This window comes from Oryza brachyantha, chromosome 7 (genome assembly GCF_000231095.2).
Source record: "Oryza brachyantha chromosome 7, ObraRS2, whole genome shotgun sequence".
Lineage (NCBI taxonomy): Eukaryota > Viridiplantae > Streptophyta > Magnoliopsida > Poales > Poaceae > Oryza > Oryza brachyantha.
The window spans coordinates 5,394,320-5,411,587 of NC_023169.2; the positions used below are offsets into that span (position 1 = coordinate 5,394,320).

At 38.4% G+C, this 17,268-nt stretch overlaps 1 protein-coding gene across 6 annotated transcripts; it reads right to left on the minus strand.

The window, feature by feature from the left end:
• LOC102722597 (pentatricopeptide repeat-containing protein At3g29230-like) lies at positions 1 to 6,089 on the minus strand. 6 transcript variants are annotated; one of them, XM_040526114.1, is made up of 3 exons: positions 3,276 to 6,089; positions 2,677 to 3,176; positions 1 to 630 (listed from the first exon to the last, which is right to left on the minus strand). In XM_040526114.1, the coding sequence occupies exon 1, from the start codon at positions 6,087 to 6,089 to the stop codon at positions 4,209 to 4,211; it is 1,881 nt and encodes a 626-aa protein (XP_040382048.1). In that variant the 3' UTR covers positions 1 to 630; positions 2,677 to 3,176; positions 3,276 to 4,208. The 6 variants fall into 6 exon arrangements, with proteins under 6 accessions (XP_040382048.1, XP_040382046.1, XP_040382049.1 ...); XM_040526112.1 differs by having other exon boundaries at positions 1 to 370; positions 524 to 630; positions 2,677 to 6,089; XM_040526115.1 differs by lacking the exon at positions 2,677 to 3,176.
• Between the last annotated feature and the right edge of the window lie 11,179 nt (positions 6,090 to 17,268).

The window sequence follows — 17,268 nt, forward strand, 5'->3', positions numbered from 1 at the left end:
GGAACTTATGGTAGAAAACCAAACCTTACCAAACCACTATCTAAAATGCCTTGGTTGGGTAAATTTCGGCTTCAAATAACCTACATCGACATGCAATATCTCACATTAATTTTTTTAATATTGACATTACTAATTCACAACAGTTCAAATTTGATGTAAAATCAAACGTCATATATTTGACTTGAAGTAGTAACCAAGTTTCTGGATTGCATTAGCAATTTGCATGTGTTCCTTTCTCCCAATTCAGAAAAACTCAGAATTAACTTTGGATGATTGAGCTGACACCAGCGAATCCTCGGCCCCTCCAAGCAACAGCCCAACTTCACTCCCCTGCTTCAGCTTTGGGGAGCAAAGGAGACAGGAAAGGACACTGGAATAAGGCACAGAAAATGAAATTGCATTAGTTCTTGCATAGCAGGAGATGGACAAGGAACATGCTCTTGGGGTCCTAGAACCCTGGCAGGGCACATGAATGCATATAAAGGCAAAATTCCTTTGATGTGTTTCTGGTATCCAGTATTACTACTGATCAATGCTTGTGGAGATCTTTGGTTTCTATAAACCCCAGGATGATGCTGGCTCTTGTGAGTTGTGACCACCATTTGGTCCACAGCTTGTGCTTGCTCCCAACTGCACATGAAGATCAGAAGATCACAATTAATTGAGAACCCAGTACCATAGTACTACGAATAATTGAGCTCAGTGCAATACTTCCAAGTTCCAGCATGTGTTTGTACCGCTATTTATGGTTCAAGGGGCATTTTTTTTAATTATTGAAGAACTAGGTCGACAGAAATGGGATTTCAGTTGGAAATATCGAAATCAACTGGAACACTGAGCATTCTCTTTACTAGCAGATAGAGTGTAAGTTGTAGATAGTACAGCAAAGGATCAGTCACGTGATCCATTTCATCAAAATAGGTGTGTCCACTGATACAGCATCGGGTGTTCTCAAAGTAGTAGAAATATGGTATGGGAAGCTTAACAAAGGGCATCAAATTGCACACAGGAGTCAGATAAGTGTGACCCAAATAAGCTTGCTCAAAGGAAAATCAAATGTATGAAAAAAACGGCATATAAAAGTATAAACCCACAAGCAAAGGCGATGTGTTATTCAATATTCTTTTTGACTCTTCTCAGTTATGCTGCAGTATCCAATAGTTTTGTTATGCCAAAACCGATCATATCCTAGCTTTTCATAAAAATACTAGATACTGTGAAATCATCCAACTCGAGAAGCATGAATTTGATGGACTGGTTAACTTTTATCAACATCAGCCTGAAAGCAAATTAAAATAATTTATAATGGGTCATGATTGGATGATAAGGTTAAAAAATAAAAGGCTGGAGAGGTAGAGTGACTTGGTGATCAGAAACATCGATAACCTCCCTGAAAGTTGGAAAAACACCCATCAAAAAACCCATCAAAAAGTCGGGAAAACAGAAAAGCTGCAGTATCAGGCCAATCAGATTTTCTAGTCCCTACATGCTAAAGTACAATATATTGAGATTAGTCTTAAAAAAGAAGTCTCGACATGATGTTTCAAAATTTGTCACACCCTTACAAAAGATCAAAGAATTTGCCTTCCAAAAGCATGTCACTGTCTCACGGAATGTGAATTAAAGTGTCTGGAGAGCCTCATCGGACAAAATGAAGATTCAAAACTAGATCAGTTAGACTTCTTCATAAATTGGTCACTAGTCATCTCTCACCACAAGGTGTTTTTTTGTTAAACAGTCTTGTAACCATAACCACTAGGGTAATAAAACAAGGTCAACATAGGAAAAAATGATGGAAATGAGCATATGAGATTAAATGAATTTTACATGAAATAGTTCAATCTCGCTGAATCAGGGAAATTCCAGAAAAACAGAATTCAGATTGTCCATCAGCTTTCTATGTCATACTAGATCCACCTATTTTGTGATTTTTCGTATCAATACCGTTTCTCTGATAATGCTGCTTAACCTCAGAGATAAATCAACAACAAAGATTCTATCTGCAAAATTGAACAAATCAAAATTTTCAGTAGCCTATATCAAGAAAATCAATTTATCACTCCAATGTTGTCTATGTCTTATATTCTCATGGAAATTATTATAAGATTTTGCATTTAATATTTGTGTTCCTGCTTCTTCTTGATTCTCCACAACAGATATCTCCAAAATGTATTACAGAATAAAATCACTACAGTCAATAGATGTAATTTGTTATCTTGATTTAATTCAGTTGTAGAATAATTGCTCAAGTTAATAATGGGTACTCAACCATAAAACTTGATGAATACTCTATCAAAAACCAAAGAGAAACTTCCGTAGCCAAATGTGAAAGCAGACACCAGACAACACAAAGTACCCTTGTATCATTATGAAAAACATTCCTATTCCTCTAACAATCCTGGAGGCTGTAAGCAGAACACACCACAAACAAGTGTGAAGTTCATCTTGGTATCAGTTGCCACAGTAAAACTACATCATGGCATGATCACATCAGCTTCTCTCTGCAATGAAAATTCTCAGTGGATACTTTTTTTTCTTGAGATTGAGAAAACAATTATTTTCTTTAAATGGATGGTTATTAACTGTTAATTTTCCATTCATGCTTGACTGCTTGTATCAAAACAAGAGTAGTAATACTTCATACCATGTAAACAAGCATGGTGACAAAAAAATTACCATATCATAAATTCATAATAGATGGAAGAGGATTGAAGATACCACTATTGATCTGGGTCACCGACTGGCAGCTACGTGATCAGAATTGTCCAGAACAGCTGCCAGTAGGGTCCATCATTTATTAACCAGTTGTTGCTGTCATGATGGTATGTGGTGTAAAGGCCAATGCAACTTGAAAGAGCCAAACAATAGATGAAACATGATTCAGCAATTTTGAACTGCATGGTACCTACAAGCATAATACTCACTTCCAACAAAATAAATTGAAGTTGCTAATGGATTTGTATCATGTATCAACCCTTCATCCTAGTTTCCTAGCTGCATGTTGCTTCAAACTATGGTTCCTTAAACCAAAGTCAAGATTGCTAGAAGCTAAAATTGAAGTAAGATTGGAAAACTATGTAATTGGCATAAAAACAATTCCGCTTACTAGTGTATTAACGTTGAAAAGTGTTGTTCCTTCAAGTAAGATGTTTGCGACTAATGTACAATACATAAATCTGGCAAAAGAAATGTCTGAAGTTACTATTTGCAACAAATAAGCCATGCTAGTCAAACAAACAGACCAGGTGTGTGCTCCCGATTTGTGATTTCAGTACCTCAAAGACATGACCTCAATATGATTGACCAGCTTAATCAAAATGCAATGAGTTAGGCTGATCATTCGCTAAAAAACACCATATGGAGCATTTCTGCTGCTACATAAACAGCCCAAACAGGTCTTTCCTTGTATATACATTGACAGGGAAGAAGACTCTACTGCCAGAGAATGAGTGACATCTAATTAATATCTGAGATAGTACGTAGCTATTTGCTCCTGGTGACAGAATCGGAGCTTGGTTCATGCCAATTCCAGCCATTAGGAGGTTTATGAAAGAAGCAGTTCAGTTGAAAGTTCTCTGCCTTCTATTTACCAAAAATAATGCTGTCCATTTTCGTTCAAACCAAAGATTGTTAGCAAATTTAATACAATTGCTGTCCAATAGAAAATATCCCCTTCCCCATGTTACTGCAGATTATTCACAACATGTCAACACCAGATGAGCTGAACCGGCTTTTTTTTTTTCAGTTACAGTTGGAAAATGAGAGTAAAGGAGCACTCCAGCAATTAATTTCTCCAACAATCACAGTAAAACAAGTTATCTCAGCAAAGATTAGCTGTACCACTTACACAGTTGTTGGCCAATCAAGCATCGAATAGCTCCAGTACTAGCCAGTAGCCACAGAAAGGCCCTGCTACAAGGATTAAAGGACGTAAGGTCATAGGGCCCTCAACTCTCAACCTTTACACATGAGCTGCACAAGACAAACAAGCTGGCAAGGTCTTCAGAAGTTAAGTGGTCTGCAATAACTAGAGAACAAAGGGTGTGTCCTCTATGATTCGCGCATGTGGCGTCATGGGTCTCTCTCTCTCTCCCCTACAGCTTACAGTCAGTCACCCTACTGCAGAAAAGTCTATCCAGTTCAAATGGTAATCTTGTATTTATTTTGCACAGGTAAGATGAGCAATACTCCACCAAGCACTTCTGGCCCTACAGTGTGCTACAGTGTCTTGGCCAAGGTGCTTCCTCTGTATGTCTCATGAGGGCCATTAAACCATCAACTGTTTCATATATCTCTTTCCTCCTTTCATGCATTGTATCTTTAGCCAAAAACTCATGAACCTCACTGCCTACCTGGATCGAGCTACTTCCAGGTACTTTCTCAATTCCCCAATTACGCATGATTGTACGTGCACCAATCACACCATCCCACCTTCCTTCCAAGGCACTAGAATTAGAAACCAGGACTTGATAACTAGAATTAAATGGTTCCAGTTCAGTTATCTTCTTACTGACATAATCTATAAACTCTGCATTACCATGAGCAACACAAGAACTAAGCAACGTGGCCCATATGACAACACTAGGCTCAAGAGGCATGCTTTCAATAAATAACACCGCCTCCTGTAAGTTACCTGCTCGACCAAGTAGATCCACTACGCACCCATAGTGCTCCATTCTAGGTTGAATGTTATATTGCTCAACCATTTCATTAAATATACTCCAACCTTCTTGCAACAAACCTCCATGTACACAAGCAGCAAGTGCAGCAATGAAAACCATGTCATCCAGTTCAACTCCTTCTCTGCACATATTATTGTAGACCAAAAGGGCTTCTCTACAAAGACCGTTAAAAGCAAAGCCAGAAATCATTGTTGTCCATGTAATGATACATCTTGTTTTCATTTCATAAAATATTGATTGTGCCCTCCCAACATCCCCACACTTTGCAAACATGTCTATGAGAGCATTTCCTAGTGCAATGGTGAGATGGACGTTGCTTTTACGGATGAAAGAACTGATCCAGTTGCAGTATTCAACACTGCCCAATTGAGCACATGCTGAGACAACACTCACTAATGTCGCCTCATCCGGTCTGAATCGTCCCTCAAGCATCATCAGCTGAAATGTGCGCAATGCTTCACCATATCTCGAGTTGTGATTGTATCCAGTTATCATTGCATTCCACGAAACCAAGTTCTTCAGAGGCATATGATCGAACAACTCTTTTGCTGTATCTAGATCCCCAATCTTGGCATAAGCAGAAACCATAGCTGTCCACGAAACTACATCCTTCTTCTGGTCCATCCGATCAAACATCGAACGTGCAGCCTCCACATCACCACTTGATGCATAACCTGAAATCATCAAATTCCAAGAAATGGCATTCCTAGAAGGCATCCTGTCAAACACAGTCTGCGCTGTCACCATGTCACCCACCCTAGCAAACCCCGCAACAAGAGTGTTCCAGGAGACAACATTCCTCTCTGGCATCGCCTCGAACAACTCCATCGCTCCTGTGTAATCTCCACTCGACATGTACACCCCAATAATAGAGTTCCACGAAACAACATCCCTGTCAACCATTTCGTCGAACACCTGCCGAGCAGCCGCAACACGCCCAGGGCCGCCGCACCTGTAGTACACATCCAGGAGCGTGTTCTGCACAAAGACTTCGCTCCCGAATCCCCACCTCACTATCTGTCCGTGGACGCACCGGCACGGCCGCGGGAAACCCAGGAGCGCGCACGCCCGGAGCAAGAAGGTGAAGGTGAACCCGTTCGGCGGGACCCCCGCGGCGAGCATGGCGGTGTAGGCGGCGAGGGCGTCCGCGGGGACGGGGCGGTGGCCGCGCGCCCCGGCGAGGCGCTCGATGAGCGTGTTGTGGGAGACGCTGGAGGCGGCGGGGCCGGCGGCGCGGAGCGCGGCGGAGGCATGGCGCGGCGAGTGGGCGGAGAAGGCCGCGGCGACGAGCGCCGGGAGGAGGCGCGGGCTCGCGGAGAGGCCGGCGGCGACGAGCCGCGCGTGGGCCTGCCTGAGGTGGTGCGGGGAGCCGAGGGTTCGCAGGATGCGGAGCAGCTCTTGCTCCATTGCTGCCCTGCTTACTCTCAGGGGTATTTATTAGATGGGGGGCTAAAAAGACATATTAGATGTTTGGACAATAATTTAAAGTATTAAACATAATCTAATAAAAAAAATTAATTTTATAAATGAGCGTTAATCTACGAGACGAATTTTTTAAACCTAATTAATCCATAATTAGAGCATGTTTACTGTAGCATCACATAGGCTACTCATGGATTAATTAGGCTCAATAGATTCGTCTCGCAAATTAGTCCAAGATTATGGATGGTTTTTATTAATAGTTTACGTTTACTATTTATAATAAGTTTCCAAATATTCGATGGGACAAGGGACTAAAAATAAGTCTCTGGTCCCAAACACTACCTTAGAATCAAATTTCGAATTGATTTTGGAGTTTTTTTCACCGAAGTTTATTTTTTAGTGTGGTTCTTTATAGTTTGGTTTTTTTTCTTCTAAACACCTTAAAGTGACCATGTTCGTTGCATCTCTCCTTCCCAAGGCAGGAGTGGTGTTTGCGCGACATTTTGAAAAATCGACATTTTAAGAAAACTTGTTTCAAGAATAAACTATATAAAAACTAATTGTGAAAATAAATTTTTAGCTCAACATTATCCTCAACATTGTTGAGTTCTATCAAGGTGACAATCGGTTGCTAGATAATCTCTCCAGCCCACCACGTTAGCCCATAAGGCCATAAGCACTTGTGGACATGCACGAAATATTTCGTTGTTTAGGCTTTGACAGCCCTGGTTATAAACAAATACTCATTTTCTGCATGCACAATTTTCAAAGTTATTTTGAAAAGTTTTATATAGAAAGTTGCTTTAAAAATCATATTGATCAATTTTTATTTTTTAAAACAAGACATAATTAACCATGCACAAATGAATCCTTGGGTTTTACATGTGTGAGAGAAGGGTTCCCAACCATCTCTCCCAAACGTAGCCTTAGCACCAAGTGATATAGTGATGACCCTATTACTACTTCATATGCGCTGCTCAGAAACATATTTCTAAAATGACTATTATAAACACTATATAAGTCTAGAGATATGGGATCTATTTATACATAATAGCTATCTACCACCTAATATTGTATCGCTCACAGTTTAACACTTTTTAATATAACCTCTAACCGGCTAAGGGGATCTACAACAGACAATCACGAGCAAACTTGCCAGCGAGCTCTATCATACGTACATCAATCACACGAAGTTGATGACTACTACTTACTCCAGTGACTCAAATCAATAGCCCACTAGAATCCTCTCAATTATACTCTACTCGTAGTCTCGTACCAATGAATGGTTAGCTTGCAAGAACTAGCCACTAATGTTTATCTTAGGAAGTAGTACACAAAACCATAAAGAAAAAAAAAGAGTTAATTTCAGTTTACACCACTATTATTTACCCTAGTTTTATAATGGACTAGGCTCAAACACATGTTTTCACATAAAACCACTTAATATAGCCATTTGTTGTACTTTGGACCGGGTTTTCTGACTTGGGCCGTCACGTTGTTTTGGGCCCTTGCTACGTGAGCAAATCTGGTGGATTCAATCCAAGGAAAAGAGAAGGTAGCAGCCGTGGGGTCCCGGGGAAGAGAAGTCCTAGTGCCAGATTTTCCACCATGAGGAGAGGAGAGGAACGCAGAGCCGTCACACCATAGAGGCAGAGTTCATTAACGACTAGGCATGGGCCAAAAACAAAGTGATGGCCCAAGACAGAAAACCTGGTCCAAAGTGCAACAAATGGCTATATTAAGTGATTTTACGTGAAAACATGTGTTTGGCCTAGTCCATTGTAAAACTAAGGTAAATAATAGTGGTCGAAACTGAAAATTAACTCAAAAAAACTAAATTCTACACATATAGATGCCTAGCTATGTAGTATTAGAAATATCTAGTCTTTCGGAAGCTTGGCTATCCAAGTCCACGAGCGTCCGACAAGGGGTAAGCCCTCAGATTTGACCAATCCTAGAAGTCCTAATCATCCCCAATCAATCATACATCATCTGTAATCACCTACAAGAAGCATATAAAAATAGAAAAGCAAGACTTAACATCTAATGTTTAAGTGGTTCTAAATGAAAGCTAAATATCAAAGAAAGCCTACGGGGGTTTACATTAGTGTAAGACTATCTATTTCACAGGTTTCCATATTTTAAGTAGATAATTTAAAAGTTAACTTAGATGGATAGAAGCATGTAATAGTAACATGACATTATCAATTAACTATGCAAATCCATAATACAACTCAAATATCACATCACCAATTTATTTCCATCTCATTCATCATCAATGCAAATCGTAGTAAATACTTCATTCCTGAGTCCCATTTTCAAATTAGTGCAAGTTAGAAAACTATATTCAATGAACACTACCATGCCGCTCATAACCGTTGACATGATGAATCAACTAGCTCTAACTCTACAAAGTTTTTTACACCTTTACCTACACCGTGTGATAAGAGCCTCCAAAGGTCAAACGCTCGTTGACGTCAAAAATATGATCTGACATGTCACACACAAAGGCCTGGAAGCCATTTCTTAGAGTGCTCTAGTGCAGGACCTAAATCTTAGAATGCACGAGCGTGCCAGTCAGTTTGATCCTGTAACTGACAAGATGAAGAATAAAACAAGCTGATCGGCTATCGAGTCGATAGGTAACAAATATCTAGCCGATTAGATGTTGATGTAGCAGCGTTTAGCCGATAGGCGAGACAATCGTCTGTTGAAATCACGGTTCAGCTAGAAACTTGATAGAAACAGACTTGAATAATTAAAAAACAATGAATGTTTTGCTGCGACCGGCTAAATCCAATTTGCATGTAATCCCTCACAAGAAGATGCAACACAAAAAAAATACCGATATAAGTAAATCAAGCCGATTGATGTAAAAATAATGCAGTAAGGCAATCGGCTACTCTATTGATATAAATATGATGAACATGTAGATCGACAAATATCGTCGGCTATAAATGACTGATAAACAACCAAGATCTATAAAATATCTAGCCCAGATTACTAAGAATAATCATAGAAGATCAGACCCAACCGAGACAGTTCAAGGTTACGCTTAGCAATGTCAGGATAGATACTAAACAGATAGATTGCTATCAAGCCAATGAGCCGATGACTGCTAGCTTATTAGCTAGTACTCCGATAAAAATGAGCAAAATACATTGATCTGATATAAACTATCTGATAAACGCAATCTACTAGATCGGACCGAACCGAGACAATACTAGATTGAATGTGTCAAATAGCAAATATCAAACCAACGTAGATCGCCCAAAGTGGTCGACCAGATCAACTCAAGATACCGAAGTAACTCAAGCTAAAACTGATACGATAATTAGCAATCGCATAACCAGATTAGAAGATCGGACTAAACCAAGATAGTTCTAATCTAGCCGATATGATTACCTTGGCTGGCGGAACGTAAGACTTACCCCTCCGCCGTAGATTGAGACGATGCAACCCCGCGTCAGGTGCCAAGTTCCGCCGGTGTTGAAACTTCGGTGAAGAGGGTGACGATGCGTTGAGAATAATTGATCTATTGATGTGTAGATGATTTACAATGACCCTAGGATACATATTTATACCCTTGGGTGGATGCTAGTCCATGTCGGACATGACTCCTAATAGATAGAAAGAAATAACAAACAAGTCCTATTTTGACTCTAACTCTAATCCCTATTAGATACGACACGGTTTCTAACAGATAAAAGTAAACAAACAAGTCCAGATCGGACTCTAACCCTCTTAGAGATAAAACAAAAATCCTAACTAACTCTAATTAACAGATAAATTTACGTCGCCATGCCTTGGTCTTCACGATTTCCTGTTGAATTCGAACTCTTTCGGATAAATTTTCTATCGGTGATTGCACCTTTCATTATCTGAATCCAATAAGGAATTTACCAAATTTTGGTGTTAACAATGCTCTAGGTTGATCGGTACCACCAGAGGTCACAATATGACCTTTACAACACATACTGCCTAGCCCTGCACCAGCTGATATACATTATGTCAACGTACTGAGGTGCTATGCTACCTCAGCACTGCTAGAATGGTGAGCTAACCACCTTAACACCATGGCAACAACCTCCTTTGGCTCCCAACGAGATGCATACCATTGTGTCGAACACCTTACCCCTATGGCCAATGAATTGCTTTCATAGTTAGTTCCTTAGAACTAACCCAATTCTCACTACTCCCTAACCTCTAGGTGCGGTGCTAGACATATACACAAATTAATCAACCATGATCGTCCTATACCAACAGTGCGGATGTATAGTATAATACGATAAATGACACAGAGTTTGGTCCTTAGTCAACCCAAGCAAACACTCCCCTAGTGGTGCACAACTACCACATATGCACACTATTTGCTTATCCAAGTTTAAAATCAAGTTCACTTCGGTTTTAGTTCGCAAATACCATAATCATCCACTTCTTCTTAGAAGCATTCTAAAATTACCATTTCAAACCATTTATACAAATCATGGTACATATAATTTATTTATAAGCATGTCTAAGCAAGTATACATATATATTTCCCATGTAAAGTACTTAGCAAGTACAATTTCCCATCCTATGGTTACAAGTGTAAGGATATCGACACGTCAAAGGTTGAATATGCAGCAATAGGAATATATCTACAATTTACCCCCAAGTTTTAAATTGTCTAAAATTAAAGTTGAACATGCATCATTTTGAAACAAAGAACCTACAATTCACATGAGCAAAATTGGGATTCAAGTATGGTCAATGGTAGTGAGACTCTTGCCTTAGCCTTGCTTAGGAATACATCAAGCAAATCATTTCATCCTATATCATCGATCTTGTTACCTACACAAGTTTTAATTGTATTTGATATACACATAAAAAATAAGCATACAATCCAAAATGTTCTAACATGTATGGTTTTATCACGGAGTGTTGGTGTATTGTTAAGATGTATTGTAGTGAATCAAATTCTATTTTATCTCTTCTAGTTCAGAAGTTATATATAGATTTTACGAATTCTATATGTGTGTTTCGGCATTAGTTGTACGCTATACTATACATGCGTCTCCAAAGTTATATTTGTGGTGTTTGAACCTACAACATAGAAGTACATAATATCCTAAGGTCTCGCAATTTTCTAAGCTAGAATGAATTTTCTAAAGTTCTATGGCATTTTAAGACCTTTATATAGTTATTATTAGATTAGAGTTATTTTCTACAGAAGTATTTCATTATATTTTATAATCTGGAAATGCATAATTTTGTGAGTTTAACAAATCTAAGTTCACCTGGTTTGAAGCTAAGATTTACTTCCTACAATTTCTACAAACTTGCTAGTCATAAACATTTACTCGCTATGAGATACTAGTAAAATAGTCTACTAATCTATTTGTGCTATAGCAAAGTTCAAGTTTAGCTGGGCCTACTAGAATTTGAGTTACACAGAAGGAAAGTCTAGTATATTTCCTATAGATTTTACCCATTGCATGTATAGTACTACCTCCGTCCCTAAATATTTTCTACTGCTGACTTTTTTTATACACGTTTCACCATTTGTCTTTTTTTTAAAATATGTAAAAGCTATATATGCATAAAAGTATATTTAAAAATAAATAAAATAATATAAAAATAATTAATAATTATGTAATTTTTTTGAATAAGATAAATAGTCAAACATGTATAAAAAAGTCAACGGCATCAAATATTTAGGGACGGAAGGAGTAGTATTTAACTTTAATCTATTTATATTACTAGTCTAGAAAATACATCTTTACCATACAGGTGCCATGGTTTCAATTATATTATTAAAGTACAAGTTCCCCAGTTTACTGAACCTAATTGTTTTAGTTGAAGTTATAATACATTTTCTATAGTCCTCCATCTCTAAGCAAGTTTTATCTACTAGCGAGTTTGTTTATTATACAAGGGTAATATAGTGCTTTTCTAACCTACAAATGCTCAATTCTAAATTCTAATACATAAGGATCAAGTATACATACACTCCCATGGATTCACAGAAGTTTAGACTTATCTAAAATAATCTATAATGTGTTCTTCTATGAACTTTAGAAATCTATATGCAGGAAATCTGGTTTTATCCTATTATACAAATATTAGGTTATACTCTATGTATTATACTACACATTTTATTTTACAGAAAAAAGGGTAAATACTATTTTGAAACTAATAACCTATTTATCTATGTTTGGGCCTAACAGTGTTTTAGGGATTTTATAGACTGATCACAGTATACATATATATTTCACTATACACTAACATGTATATATTTTCAGAAATTAATTCCTAGTTAAAATACCTAGGCAGTTATAGTAGACATGTTTATAACCTCGGCAAAATTGGTTTGACCATTTTTAGAGTTGCAATTTCTATGAATTTTAGAAGTTGGCAAGTATTTTCTCCCTATTATTAAACCAATGTCCTAAGGCCTATTTATTAAATACATTTTCCTATAGAACATGCCCAATTTTAACCTACAATAATATTTTTGCACATCTTTTTGTGAGTCCAATAAAATTTATTTCATAATTTTCGGAGCTATATTTTATCTGTATATCAAGCATTTTCCAAGTGGCAACACTTTTCAGGCTAACAGATAATAGTTTTTAACCTGTCCTTCTTCTTTTACAGGTAGGCCCCGCCCCACCTGGCAGGCAATGGCACAGGACAGGGAAAGGGAAGGGCTAACACCCCAGCGCCGGCAGAAACAGAGGTGCGAATTAAGGCAGTGGGATTGATCTGGATGGGGATGGCAAATCATTCTAGCTTCCTGTCGGTATACGGCGTTGGTCAAAACCGACCGATGCCTGGACCGAATTGAGCGAAACTGATCGAGTATATATTTTTTTTTAAAGTCCCTGTTAGACACTAATTAGAAGTATTAAATATAGACTATTAATAACCCACTTTGTGAGACGAATCTATTGAGCCTAATTAGTCCATGATTAGCGTATGTGACGCTACAGTAAACATTTGCTAATCGTGGCTTAATTAGGCTTAAAAAATTTGTCTAATGAAATAGTCTTTATTTATACAATTAGTTTTGTTATCAGTCTATATTTAATACTCCTAATTAACGTCCAAACATTCGATGTGACAAGGGACTTAAAAAAAGTCCCTAGATCCAAACACCATCTAAGTAGCTCAGTCTTTGGTTATTTCGGTTACATTGTCTAATTAAATGTCCAGAAAGACCCAAACTGCATTGTTCGGTTTGGCCAAATACATACTCAGCAGTACATGTATGATATGGTCTTGTACGTCTGCCCATATCCTATCTGGAAGCCAGGAGAAGAGGCCATAGTACGCTATAGATACACAACCTCAGCTCTCACATGAAGGGATGAGATTGAATCGTAAGACCTATAATCCAGGCCACAAAGAGCTTACACCAAGCTGAAGCCTGCCGCTAGACACACGCTACCCTGCGCACATATTCGGTTGAGATTACTTTGGGTGGCTCGACGATTAGATAGATTTCTCATATTGTACTTGGGGTGATACATGATCCATCAATACATATAAGGGTTACGTCCAATGTCTTAACCCCTCAACTATCACCTAATCTTTTCTAACTAAACAAAAATACCGCCGAGCTGAATACAGGATGGCTTTTCTGCTACATGGCAATGATAAGTTCATGTGGCATTGATGTGCGCAATCTAATCAGTAGTTTGAATAGAAACCATCACCTATTGCACTGATAATGAGTCTAGGCACAAAAAAAAGTATAGTCAACATGTCATAGATTACCTCCTCCACCTCTCCTCTTTCTCTCATGACAGCTCCAAGGTTTCCATATATAGGGCCACGTTCATGCACACCACCGATCCCCACATGTCTCTTCCTTCTCCAGGAGTAGAGATCAGATGCGAGCGAGCATAGGTGGAGACACCAAGGACAGTAGTAGAGTGGGGCAGAGGTCAGGCTTCTCCTGTAAAATCCAACTCTTCCGAGCAACCACCAACAAATCCTCCTCGTCGTGGCATGAAAGGGGAGGCAATGGCAGATGAGTTGGGCATAGGTGGCTTGTCAACCAGACCATCACCCATGAATAGAGGGAGGAACTGCATGAATAGTGAATGCGGCTGAATGTTTCTATTGAGGTGGCGCACACCGTGTGGATGCTAATTCCTTCCACATATCCAAGTGTGTCCTGCTGATCTCTGCATTTGCCACCGTCGCCACGTTGAGCTCAAGCGTTACATCCCAAACTGTGTCGTCTCCTCAATTTCCACTCCTCGATCTCCAAGTGCCACCACTGCCGCACGGTCCTGTGCTAGCTTTTCATGTTCATCCACCCACTAAGGCCATACCCTAAGCTCCCCTCTTACCTTGGTCTCCTCTGTTGCTAACATTTGATTGTCCTATAAGATTGAACTGGAATGTACGTAGAGAAGGGAAGGTACGCGGAGTCGTGGAGATGAGAAATGTAAATGGAGAAAGGGGCAGGTGGAGAAAGATAGAGTAGCAAACGATAAGTGGGCCCTACCAATCTTTTGCCATGTTATCATCCACGTTGGAGTGGCATGTGAGCGAAAAGTCTATTTCGCGCGCGCTCGCGCGGACGCACGGAAACTCCCAAAATCCAGTGCATTGTGCTGCTGCTTGCTCCGTGATGGGCCCAATTCAGGCCCATGAAGTTGGTGGGCCGATGCCCCACCTTGTCATGGGTATACTAGTATATAAACAACTGTTTTTTTTTACTTTATATGTATAAAGTATATTTTTTACTTTATGTGTATAAAGCTTACATGTATAAATTTATATATTAAGTTTATATCTATTATTTTTTGTGTATAAAGTTTGCATGATACAAAATTTATGTGTATAAAGTTTACCTATATAAAGTTTATGTGTGTGTGTCTCTGTGTGTGTCTATATATATATATATATAGTAAGACTAATACGCGCACCCCCTTTAATATAAGCTATTCTACACCCCCATCTCTTCCAAGGCCTTTCAAGGCCCATCCCACCTCCCACCCCCCTTTTCTAGGCCCAAAAATCATCCCCACCACAATTAAAGGTTGGTCAAAGAGTTTCCCACGTGGATCAACCCCTTATGTGCTTCTCCTCTTGTCTATCTAAGCCCACCTCTCGTCTCCCAGGAATTCGGTAGTAATACGAAGGAAAAAATACAGTAACCTGACAACTAATTCGCAGTAACAACGTCGAAACATACCCATAAAGGATCTACCTTTTAAAGCACTTGTTCTAACAATTCGGTAGAAACGTTTTTAAAAAATAATATATGAGGTGAGAGATGAAGTTGTTTAAAGTTTGGAATTTTAAGAAATATCTATAGGATTTGTATTAGTATACACTAATGTTATGACAATAGCTGCAGTAATGCTATACATTCTATGTAGCAATAATGCCATGTTACTATAAAATATAAGTATTGTTACTGCAATTATGCAGTAACATAACGATATAGGTGCAGTAACACGTGCGTTGTTACTGCATAATTACAGTAACATCGTGATATAAGTATAATAACATCATAATCGAAGGGCAGTAACATGAGGTGTGACGGCATACTATTGCTATAATACAATTAATACATGTGGGAGAGCTAAAAGGTTGTATTCCTAATCTTTAGAGAGCAATATCTCATGTGTCTTATATTAATTTTTTAAAACATTTTCACTATTGTGATTAAAAAGATATGATTTGAAAAACTAGATCCGTTATGATGTTGTTACTATATTTTATAAGGCATGTTACTGTATTTTGACCTTCGTGTTACTGTACTTTTCAGACAGACGGGACTGGATAAATATGAGATGTGAAGGAAGGTCAAAGGATATGTTTGACCGACGTGAGAGAGGTTTGACCAGGCTAGAAGAGAGGTTTTGAGCACTTAAAAGGAGGTGGAAGGTGGGTTTGGACCTTGTGAGGGGAGGGAGGCATAGAATAGCTTATTCTATGGGGGGTGCGTATATTAGTTTCGCTATATGCGTATATTAGTTTCGCTATATATATAGCGAAACTAATATACGCACCCCCCATAGAATAAGCTATTCTATGCCTTCCTCCCCTCACAAGACCCAAACCCACCTCCCACTCCTTCCAAGGGCCCAAAACCTCTCAACTAGCCTGGTCAAAGGCCTCATCTGTCGGTCAAACCTGTCCTTTGACCTTTCTCCACACCCACATTTCTCTAGTCCCGTCTATTTAAAAAGTACAGTAACACCAAGACAAAAATACAGTAATATGTCTTACAAAATGCAGTAACAACATCATGACGGATCTAGTTTTTTAAATCATATTTCTTTTACCCACGGTAGTGAAAACAGTTTTAAAAAAATAATATAGGACACATGAGATATGACTCTTTAAAGATTGAGAATACAACATTTTAGCTATCCCACGTGTATTAGTTGTATTGTAGAAATAGTATGCAGTCACATCTCGTGTTACTGCACTTTGATCATGATGTTACTATACTTATATCATAATGCTATTGCAATTGTACAGTAACAATGCACATGTTACTGCAATTATATCACTATGTAAATGTGGGGTAACAATATACATATTTTATAATAACATGACGTTATTGCTATATAAAATGTATATTGTTATATTGCCATAGCATTACTGTATACTTTTTTAAACCATATAGATATTTTTAAGATTTCAAACTTTAAACAACTTTATCTCTCACCTCATATATTATTTTCTAAAAAATATTTGTACCACATTGTTAGAAAAAAATGCTTTTAAAAAATAGATCCCTGATGAATATGTTTCGACGTTGTTACTGCAAATTAGTTGTCGTGTTACTATATTTTTGCCTTTGTGTTACTACAGAATTCCTGTGAGACGAGAGGTGGACTTGGATAAACATAAGGGGAAGCCCATAAGGGTTTGACCCACGTGGTAAACTATTTGACTAATATTTAATTGAGGTGGAGGTGATTTTTAGGCCTAGAAAAGAGATGGGGGATGTAAGATGGGCTTTGGGAGGTCTTGAAAGTGAGGGAGGTGTAGAATAGTTTAAACTAAAAGGATGCACATATTAGTCTGGCTATAAATATATATATATAGGAAGCCTCTGTCCTACTACCAGGTGTAATTACTCTCTTCACGTCTAAGTTACAGAAACACCTTCATACATATTTTTGATGATGGCCTCTGACAAGATCCG